The 11323-nt window shown below is 40.4% G+C and overlaps 1 protein-coding gene across 1 annotated transcript in view; it reads right to left on the bottom strand.

The window, feature by feature from the left end:
* Positions 1 to 4020: 4020 nt before the first annotated feature.
* OSTF1 (osteoclast stimulating factor 1) overlaps positions 4021 to 11323 on the bottom strand; it is a 51056-nt gene continuing 43753 nt past the window's right edge. Inside the window, exons 9-10 of the mRNA XM_032427529.1 lie at positions 10264 to 10362; positions 4021 to 4521 (exon numbers count right to left, since the gene is read on the bottom strand). Coding sequence (XP_032283420.1) covers positions 4463 to 4521; positions 10264 to 10362 — 158 coding nt within the window. The 3' untranslated portion in view covers positions 4021 to 4462. The remainder of the gene's footprint in view (positions 4522 to 10263; positions 10363 to 11323) is intronic.

The following is an 11323-nucleotide window of genomic DNA, read 5'->3' as shown; positions in this document are numbered from 1 at the left end:
TCTTTCCTCCTTGGCTCTTCTCCCACTTTCCTTCCTGCTCCCTCTCGGGCTTTCGAACTTGTACTTTTGGATTTCTTCCGTTTTCCTTTTCAGCCACAGCCAGGAACCCGACCTCACCCCAGCCCCCAGTTGGCAACAGTGGAGTGTAGGTGGAAGGCTGAGCCTGATGGGAGCCCCAAGCAGATGGCCACTGGCAGGAGACAACAGTAGAACTCCCTGGGAAGTGGGAGGTAACCGACACGTCCATGCAAGCTCCCAGACTTCGGTAAGACAATATTCTCTGACCCTTCCCAGGCACACACTTCTTTTTATGATTACATGGAACTATGTCAGGAGCTCTTGGACCATCTGAGGGAAATGCTGAAGTTAGCAGTACAAACTCTGAGCAAGGTTAAGATTAGCTGCTAGTTGAGGCTTTCCTTCTTTTGCACTTATTTATAGTTATTGCATAGACAGGAAAATTTGGAAACTTGTTCATTAAATTGTATTTCTTCAGGGTTACTGGGAACCAAAAAGTTTTACCAAAATTTTCCGGGGGGGGGGGGGAATGTGGAGGGGGAAATCCTTTAAAAAAAGAAAGAAAAAAGCTCTTAGGGTTGGTTTACATAACACATTTAAGTAAATTAGCAGATATGCTGAATTTATTAGATGCTACACCCAGGGCTTGAGTTGAAAAGGAGCTGGTTTGTTTCTGCCTATTTTTCTGGCTGAACATGAATGGCATCGTCTGCCAGGTGCGGTAGGCTGCAGGTGCATTAGCTCAGGAGTTGGCCAGACCTGCACTTCCATCTTCAAGCAGTGTGACTTTGAGCTAGTTAGTTAACTTCTTCAAACGTCAGCCCTTCTGTAAAAAGATAGGGGCATTAATGTTCACCGCCCGGGGTTGCTGTAAAGATCAAATGACATCACATCTATGAAACTGCCTGGCATAGGAACTGGCAGGGTAGGCACTTAATAAATGGTAGTTTTATTTAATTTTATGTCATTTTAAGGGACGGGCAGATGTAAAGGCTTGTTATTAAGAAATAAGAGGAAAGCAACCATAAATTTGTGGTCTGCAATTTTTCTTTCACTTGAGAAAACTTCACCAAAGCTGTATTTTCAGTTAAAATAGGGAGAATAGAATCTTTTGCAATACTTCTCCCCCCCCACCCCCCCCCAAAACCTCAACTTTCAGTAGAGACTTCAAAGTTTGGCTATACAATGTATGGCTGTCTGTGTATTCCTGCTACAAACATATTTACAACATAAAATTCGGGAGAACAAGCACAAAATCAAACCAACAGGGAAAGGCTAATGTGTTGGGCTCCATACAGCCTATCAGAGAAGTAATCATCCTTTACAGAGATAAAAAGCACAGGGCTCACACTAAGAAGAAATACCAGTAAATCAGAAATTCTACACAATAAAGAACCCTTATGAAGGAAGCTTACATGGAAAAATTTTATTTTCCTCTACCTAAAATTATCTGAGATTTCGTTTTCAGCATTATTTCCAATTTGGTTTTTAAGATTAAGAAAAAAGAGGGTCACTACCGCTTTGTTCAACACTTCTTTTTGGGTGACAACATGGCTACGCTATTGAAAAAAATAAAACAACTGGGCAGGGGGGGCTCACCAGAGAAATACAGAAATTGACAAATGGAATACATAGCAGCTCAAATAATTTGCCACAGACCAGTCCCAGAAAGGAAACTAAAATGGGAAACTGATAAAAGCTGGTCTTTGCATGAGGCTACTGGGCCTAAAGCTGGTCTATCTCACCACCCCATGGGCTGAGAGCCATTTTCTATCTAAAGCACACAATGGACTGGGAAGGAGTTCAGGCCACAGGGACTGTCAGAAAGCTCAGGTTTCCAAAGCCATTTCCAGAACATAATCAAAGCTCTCCTCTGCACAGAATCAAGAGGGGTGACACGTTCTTAGAACTGATTTTTGTTGCTGAGTTCAGCATTCAACATCTCTGAAAAAGCTCAGATCGGCAAGGCTGAATAAACAAGCACCAAAAGTCAATTTTCCCATGGAGTTTCAACCACAGCAAAATGCACTGTCCTTTTTTTTGTTTCACCAAATTTTGTTTCACCAGCAATTCATGCATATACCTAAGTCCACCCTCCACCCCCAAAAATTTTGGTTGGCCAACTTTCTAGAATCTTCATAAGCTCAATAATGTTAAAAGCAATGTCGGTGAAGCCACTCACTCTTCTTTTCCTCAAGGACATAAATAAAATGCCCACATCGAGCACAAGGCATTTTCATAAAAGTTATCTGTATTCATGCAAACTGTATTATCTCTGCCCATGTGAAAAAATTAAAAATGTTTTGTTGGCACCTATCCTAATCACCCCAGGCCCAAAGTACGCAAGAACAAAAAGTCAGAGATTTCCAAAAGCTTTTTGTTAAGGCACAAACCCCGTATTTTATTTTATTTTATCATTTCATTTTAAAGATTTTATTTTTAAGCAATCTTGACACCCAATGTGGGGCTCAAACTTACAACCCCAAGGTCAAGAGTCACACTTTTCCAACTGAGCCAGCCAGGAGCCCCACACAAACCCCATTTTAAAGAATGAATCCTAGGGGCGCCTGTGTGGCTCAGTCAGTTGGGCACCTGACTCTTGATTTCAACTCAGGTTATGATCTCAGGGTCATGAGATCGAGCCCTGTGTGGGGCTCTGCGCTGAGCATGGAGCCTGCTTAAGATTCTCTCTCTCCCTTTGTTCCTCCCTGCCCCCCGCTCGTGCTCTCCCCCTCTAAAGAAAAAATTAGGGGCGCCTGGGTGGCTCAGTCGTTAAGCGTCTGTCTTCAGCTCAGGTCATGATCCCAGGGTCCTGGGATCGAGCCCCGCACTGGGCTCCCTGCTCGGCGGGAAGCCTGCTTCTCCCTCTCCCACTCCCCCTGCTTGTGTTCCCACTCTCACTGTGTCTCTCTCTGTCAAATAAATAAATAAAATCTTTTAAAAAAATAAAATAAAATAAAAAATAAAGAATGAATCTTTAAAGGTTCTGTGGTTCAAAAAGATGTAGTTTCAACAAGGATTTCATAACTTCATAAAGTTTATGCTTATGAAGAAATACAAATGCTTAACTCAAGTTTCGTAAACGTATTTATTTTGAGGATATCGATTTCAGATTTTGTGCTCATCCTCTGCTGTCGCTACTTATACAGACTTCTTTCTATTAAAATTCGATTGGGGTATCAGAAAGCCCTCGAACAGGCTTCTCAGGACACCCTTCCTCAAGGCACCCACAAAGGAAAAAAAAGCAGTCACAGACAGAAAACTCTTACAGTGGCAGTTATTCATTTCCTGAGCTAACCCACTTCCTTCTTCAAACATTTTCTTCTCTGCACCAGTGTGTTTTTTGAAATTAGCATCCAAGTCTTCTTACAAAATATGGTTCTGAGATGAGGGCCTGGAATCTAGGCAAATGCCAACAGCAATGACAAAATTAGAATTGGAATCTCGAATCGTGGGTCACTTCAGTATTACAGAAGGCTTCCTGCAATATTAATTGATGTTTTAGCAAAAGAATTTGAATTGTTACGAGCTAGAGCTATGCTCTGGGAAAACAAATGCTATCAAAGTAAAAAGCTGAACACAAAAAAATTTCATGGCTCCTGGCTACTCCATTATAGAAAACGATGACATCTTCCATGATAAGGAAATCAGTTTTTTAAATCTTTCAGACCATAAGCACACTGTAATGGGTTGCTGGATTTCTTCACACTATGTATAACCTTAGAGATAAAACTGAAAGTCTAATAATTACTGAAGTTATATATTTCATTATAAATGCATCTTCTCAATGATTATTGTCTTGACTTTAATCAAAGCAAATATATAAAGTTGGATAGAAATGTGGCTATTACGATTCCTTTGTGCTAATGAATATGAAATACAACTTAAAAAATAAAATCAGCCTTTACCTAAATATAAAGAGCTTTATTTACCAGCAAATAGTGATACCACAAAAACAGACAAAAGGAACACAGTCTCTTAAAATGTTTATTTTTGTCAGAATAGCTGACGATTTTCTGTTAAGTCTTTTGGTTCATTATTATAACAAGCATTTTCCCCTTGAAAAATCCAACCAAAATATTTCAATCCTTGAGGTAAAGAACTAAAAAAACAAAACAAAACAAAAAAACCATTCTGATTTTTTTAAAGAAAAAAACTTTTTTAATTCCTTTAACTTGATAAATAGAAATAATCTCTTCTTGTTCTACTCTAGTGAACAAAAATGTACTTTATACAGCAAAGTATCCAGTCACTTATTGGCAAACTGAAGGTGAAAACCTACCCATTTACACGTTCTACTCAAACACAGTGCAATACTCCCATGTTCATAAAGACTTAAAAAAAAAAAGACAAAAAACAGTTACCAACACTCTTCTGGCAAAGACAAAGGTTTTGGAATGGCAAAAACAACAGATGTTTTAGATCTCAAAGCTCCAGGAGGGAATTAATCGGAGTCTTCATCATCAAGATACTCCTCGGCATTGCTTAATGTTCGCACAGCATCTAAACGGAATGGGGGCGGGGGGAGGGAGAGCAAAACAGAGAAGTTACAAATTGCTCAGATTTTGTTTTCACTTTCAGAGCTCCTGCTAGCTCAACAAACTGTAATCTTTCCTCAGACCCTGGGATAGTACTTCCCCCAAGGATCTTCAACTTTTGCTTTCCTGCCTAGCTGCTCAGTATTTGTTGCCACAGAGGCTGACAAATACAGCTGTCTGCACGTTCTCTAGACATGCAAAAATAAATAAATAAATAAATGAAATGAAATAAAGCACATGGTGCTAAGGTACCATTAGTCTCTCCTGCACAAAATGCAACCAGCCCCCTGCACCATGACCAGCATGGAACACACGGGAAGGCCCTCCACTCTGAGCACTGTACTTCCAATCTCCTCTCCCAGTGTCAAGTACACGCACGTGGCTTCGGTTGACAGCCCGCGCGGCCTTCCCTGAAGGCAATGAAATAAAGTGTGAAACGGAAAGAACCGAACCCCAGCATATGTTAGATCAGGCTTGAACAGGGTTCAAAAAGAAGGCATCTGATCTTTTTTTTTTTTTTTCTTTAAGCAGGGGGAGTGGGAGAGGGAGAAGCAGGCTTCCCGCCGAGCAGGGAGCCCGATGCGGGGCTCGATCCCAGGACCCTGGGATCATGACCTGAGCCGAAGGCAGACGCTTAATGACTGAGCCACCCAGGTGCCCCGAAGGCATCTGATCTTTAACTGTTCACCTATTCAACTGTCTAGTTAAATGCCTATAATAGCAACAGGTTACGTGAAGCATCATTTTAGGGGGGGAAACTGAAATCCAAGTTATAAGCACGGTTAAAGCTTAATAAATGTATATTACCATGGTCTCTAAATACTATATCCCTGTGCTCACTGGAGATATGACTGATTCCAAGTCTGGGGCAGAAAATGTAAAAGATGTACCTGGAACCGCTTGTCATACCATAAAACAAGGATGCTACCAGAGAGAGCATCATTTTAAAAAGATTCACGGTCCAACCTGAAGAGGCCTCCACTAGCCAAAGAGGGACTATCAATAAGGATACTAGGGGCGCCTGGGTGGCTCAGTCGGTTAAGTGTCTGCCTTCGGCTCAGGTCATGACCTCAGGGTCCTGGGATCGAACCCCATATCGGGCTCCCTGTTCAGCGGGGAGCCTGCTTCTCCCTCTCCCTCTGCAGCTTCCCCTGCTTGTGTTCACGCTCTCTCTCTCTCTGTCAAATAAATAAATAAAATCTTTAAAAAAAAATAAGGATACTAAATATAATGGATTGAAACACAGCACATATTTCAACACACACCAAAGAGAATTCACCAGTCCTCTTTGGAGAATAATAGGGAACCTGTACCTTATTCTGAAAACTCATTAACAAGGGACAAAAATCAAGCCTTTATTCTGCCCCTACTGGACAAACTATTACCTCTGAGCAATCAAACCATGGATGAAAGGAATTTTTTTTTTTTTACAGAATGTTCCTGGCTAATAACTGAGAAAGAAGTGACAGAATTCAAATATGACCATTTTGCAACTGTTCATGAAACAGTGGATCTAGACAATGATTATCAATGAATGTTAAAGTCACAGGACAAGTGACAAACAGATATTCTGTGCCTCTGATGAAACAACACAACTTTCTTCATGAAATATTTTTCCCTCTACCCCTTAGATAGACAGATAAAATGTAAAATCTAATCAAAGCTCTAGATCTAACACCAACTGACAAAAACACAGAGGAAAGAGGAACATGACAAACAGCACCATGGGGATGCACATATGCAATGTCTAGACTGGGAAATTCAGGAAAACTGACCCAGCTTCTTTAATAAGTAAATCGCCAGGCTAGCAAGGGAGAGGGAGAGGAAGCAATGATTTAAGAGATATATCTACCAATCAGAGCCTGACCTCATTCAGACCCTGCCTTAAACTATAAACAAATAAGTAAACAGATAAGTAAACAAAGCATAAACAAACATGTATGAGAAAAAAGGGCATTTGGACAATGACAAGATTTATTTGATGATATGAAGGCACTATTAATTTTACGTATGCTGATGATACTATAGTTTTTTCAGTCATTATCTTTACAAATTTAGAATTATTGAGAAAAAGGAAGGGACAGGGAGAGTCGGTAGAAGGGAGGTAGAAATGGATTTATCTTCTACGAGAAGGAAAGATGAAAGAACAAATGGATATAAGCAGAACAGAGGCAAACTTCAATGATTTCACAGCAGCTTCCAAACTCCTAGAAGTCTCCAGGTTGTCTGTATTCGTGTCCATCCTCCTTATGAGAATTCTGGAGACCTGGGCGGAATATATTTTGTCCTATCCCACACACACCCATGAACTTCAGGACTGGCTGTAAACTTAGGAAAAGCAGCTTTCTGAGCTAAAGACAAAAAGACAACAGCAAAGCTCTTTCCTACTCTACTTTGTTACTACGATCCTATGTTTTGCCATTTGAGATATTCTTTGTCCTTCCATGGCCTCTTCTGCCCCTTATTTCAACCTCATTTCTCCTGTTAGCAGGAGATGACTCGCCATGGTGCAACCTTTGCTGAGAGGAAATCAAGAGGCAGGAATAAGCCAGGCAAATAAATTCCTTCTCCTTTCTTCCTTTCATGGATTGCTCTCAGGCACAGTTTCTCTGGAAACTTCTCACATGGCCAAGTGCTGAGGTGCTATAGCTCTTCACAGCTCATCCTGGGCCATGGCCATTATAATAATGTATCTCCTAGCGGTGCATCCCCTTCTCCCCTACCTCACTTCCATTTCTCCTCAGTGTCACTGACCTGGATTTGCACATTCCAAATCAACCACCAGCACTTAAGACAAACAAACAATAAATAAATGGTAGAAAGACAGACACAGTCACCTGAATACATCTCACAGACAGAGTATTAGTGAAAAGAAGTTAGACACAAAAAAGTACATACTGTTTGATTCCATTTATATCAAAGTTCAAGCACAGGCAAAACCAGTCTACGGTGAGAGCAGGGGAGGATATGGAGGGGGCTTCTGGGGTAGGGAAAATGTTCTCTACCCTGATCTGGGTTGTGGCAGGTGGGAGCACAGTTAAAAAAAAAAACACACACACACATCAAGTTGTAAACTTAGGATTTATATATATAATTAATATAAACTTTACCCCAATTTGTAAAAACTGGAAAAAGAATTTAAAGGGTGGAACCCTCAAGGTGGGGCTGAACCCTGGCCCCAAACTCATATCCCAAAGTTATCCTTCAAGGTAACTACAAAATGTGACTTGTTTTTTCTCTATAAAAAATCCAAGATGTGCTTTTAAAAGTGGGCAACAACATCAGAATATACTTTTTCCAGGCAGAGTTTGTGCTGATAATTAGCTATATGGCCCAATATTCAACTGATTCCAACTAGGATCACAATACAAATTGAAACATTTTACTGGACGACTGTGGAATGAAGCAAGAAAAAAGAGAGGAAAAAAGGTAACATGAAAACTGAAATATGAAAATTCATTTCTTGCCTCCGTGTGCCAAGCCCCCAGGTAATTAATGATTACCTCATTAACAAGTCCATTATCTAATCAATACAAATTTAGGAAAGTAGACTAAAGACACTGAGCATGAACAGAGAAAAGAGACCTACCTCCCAGCTCTATTCTACAAAGACTGTAGAAAGGTGAGTGGAAAAAGAACAGTTTGCCACCTGCCTCCCCCAGCTCCCACTGCTCATGTGGAGGGTTCTGGGTACAGCTCTCTGGGGTCTGAGGCCAGTGTGGTATTTTCCTTGTCTACCATGATCAAGCTTATAGTATACATGAGTCTCTGATAACCTTCAGCTCATAAGAAGTCCTACTCCATGGTAAGGACATTCTGAAGGGACCCATACAGCAACAGGAAGTCAGTGGCAGAAAAAGGAAGTTAGGCCATAGTCCGACTTCCGGAACCAACCAAGGCAGCAGGAAGGTGGAGATACATATCAAGTAAAAGTATCTCTCCCTCATAGCTACATATATGGCTTCTCAATCAAAATGTAGGATTGCTAGGGAGCACCACTCAGCTGGTAAATATTTTCTCATGCGTGTATCAGACCCTCAATCCATCTATGCATGAGTAATTACTTTGCAGAAACACCAGCCTACCAGGGAGCATTCATGGCTTAAATAATTAAGGAACCCAAGCTGCTTAATGGTTTAATGGTTTACACTATATCTGAACTGAAGTTAAAAGAAATAAAAATCTGGAACAAAGACCTATCTGGAGTAAAGAATAAAAGGAACAGCAGATTCGTGAGGAGGGCTATGATGAGGATCTGGTGATGGACAAGGAGGATAATTCTGGGCAGCTCCCTTGGTGAGTCATGACGAGAGAGGGACTGTTTGCTATTTTTGATTGACTAAAGTAGGAAACCAGGGGACTGACTTTATTTTGTTGCTTCTGCTGGAACTGGGCTACAGGACAAAATAACATTGCCTCTTCTCATAAAACAAAAGGTACTTAGCTAAGGAAGAGAAAAGCTTTCCAAGGGTTCAAAAATTAATGGGAATGTAAGTCAAATGATGAAAACAGAAATCAGTACCTTATTACACAAGCTCAGAACTCTGAGAGTGATATTACCCTCAGCTTAAAATGGAAACAAATGCACTTAGCCTCAATACTGGAAATGTCTCAAAAGTTGTTTTGGTGGTTCTCCACCAGCATGGATCAGTCTAAACTTTAGACTCTAAAGCAATACTAAGAAGGGTTGGAATGATGAGTAGCAATGCTAAATAAAGACTCGTGAAAGGGGGTTCTCTGTTATACTAGTTTCCATTCTAGAAAATGGTGGAAAAGATGTATCAAGCATTGGCTTCTCCTTCAAAGTGGCATTAGAGTGCCAAACATAAGATAAAAATAGAATAAGCCTTGGGGGGAGAGGGGGAGATTGAATGTGCCCTCCAACCAAATCATCTCCTACTTTTCTTTTTTCTACCTCTGGGTTCCTCGTGGGCCAGGAGGCTGATGCGGATCAAAGGGAGAGACAGGACAGGGGAATGGGAAGAAGGGTTAAAGCACCCCCTCCCAGCATTTCTTTCAAAGGGAATCACTCATTCAGGTTATGCACTGAGAAGTCCAATAAACAGCCAGTCTCTGAATAGTAATCATGAAGGATGTAAATGCGTTTAACACCTTTTCTTTAACACCTTTTCGAAACAACCACAGAAACTTTTCATTTTTTTCTTTCAAACCTATTCTCCCACACCAACAGATATTTTTATCTTTAAGGATGTATACCTAAACTTTACCTTTAAAAACCACCCCAGAATCTATAAGTAAACATCAAATTGTTTACCAAGGCTAGAATAATCCTGATTATAGTTTACTGATACTCCCATTTAAAATAGAAATAAAATATAACCCTGGAGCTCTTCAGTGCTTAATTGAAAAATATATTTAGAGATAACCACTGGTAAAAACTTATCTGAAACGAGGATATAGAGACCATGGCTCTATGATAAGCGCTCTACTGGAAAGCAAGGTGATTACAACTTAATTGTAAGGAACAAAGGGAACATAGAAAAAATACTAAAAGCTCAATGTCTCTTCGACTTGTTTGCATGAAGGTATTTCTTCTATGGTGAACGTTCCAAATTAGACCAAGGAGATAAAACGTACTTCAGAACCACATGAAGAGTTTCCTGAGAAAATTTTTTTTCCCAGTTCTAAGATGATAAACCTTGGTCATGATGGTGCCAGAGGAGAAAGAAGAATTAAAGCCAAATACCTGTGCCCTGTTTCTTTTTCAGGAGAGATGCGCAGGCGGCATTCGTAGCCATGTCCAGGGCCAGCTTCTTCTCATTGTTTCTTAAGTCTGTTCTCGCACCTTTCCCCCAATACAAGAAAAGCACATCAGGTGTTTCTGAAGAATCTAGAGTAGCAGACAATCTTCCTTCCACCAAAACTCATCACTTTGGGCCAAACTAACTAGGGAACCACTCTGGCCCTGAAGTCAGCTTTTTCAGAACAGTAAAAGCCCACTTGGCATCTTTAATCAGGGAGTTGCCGCTGTACTCCTGATAATTAGGCACCATTAAAATATAGCCTTTCAAGTCCTCAGAATACCGCACATGAGTTTTCAGTGGGGAGTTGACTCTCCCGGAGGTGAATCCTGAGTCAGTTAGACTCCAGTGTGTCTTGGCACCAGTTTTTGGAGATTCAATGTAATATACCCGTTGCTTCCTGAGAAAATACCACGTGGCTTGTGCCTGAGGGGATTAATATTTTATATCTGTAAGTATACTCCTGTGCAAATTAGCAGAAGAGTAACACAATAAAACCTAGAGGCAATCCATTGTTCCCGCAGCCCAGCTTCAACTTGTTTTTTTTCCTCGTCTTCACTGTGGTAAAAATTGTATCAGAATTCATGAGTCCATTTTCATTGTTAAAGATTCAAAAATATAGAAGTATGCTAAACAGAAGCATACGTCCCTTTTCATCCCCCAACTCAACCCTTCCCTTCCCCTTCCTCTAGCTTGTCCACAGAAAACCATTCCCAGCAAGTAGGCATCAATCCTCACATCCCTCAGGTGCATGAATGCATTCACAGACATATATGTATATATACACAAAATCATACCACATATATTGGTCTGTAAATTGATTTTTTTAACCTAACAATACATAATGGTATTCCTTAATGCCATTCCTTATTAATACACATCCTTATAACTCGACCTATTTAAACATTTGTAAGTATTCAATTTTGTGGACACTGTAAAATTTATTTAATCACCCCCCTACTGAGGCGCACTTAGGCTGTTCCTTTATCACAAACAATATTGCTG

This window comes from Phoca vitulina, unplaced genomic scaffold, assembly GCF_004348235.1.
Source record: "Phoca vitulina isolate PV1807 unplaced genomic scaffold, GSC_HSeal_1.0 scaffold37, whole genome shotgun sequence".
Taxonomy (NCBI): domain Eukaryota; kingdom Metazoa; phylum Chordata; class Mammalia; order Carnivora; family Phocidae; genus Phoca; species Phoca vitulina.
This window is presented reverse-complemented; position numbering and strand designations above follow the sequence as displayed.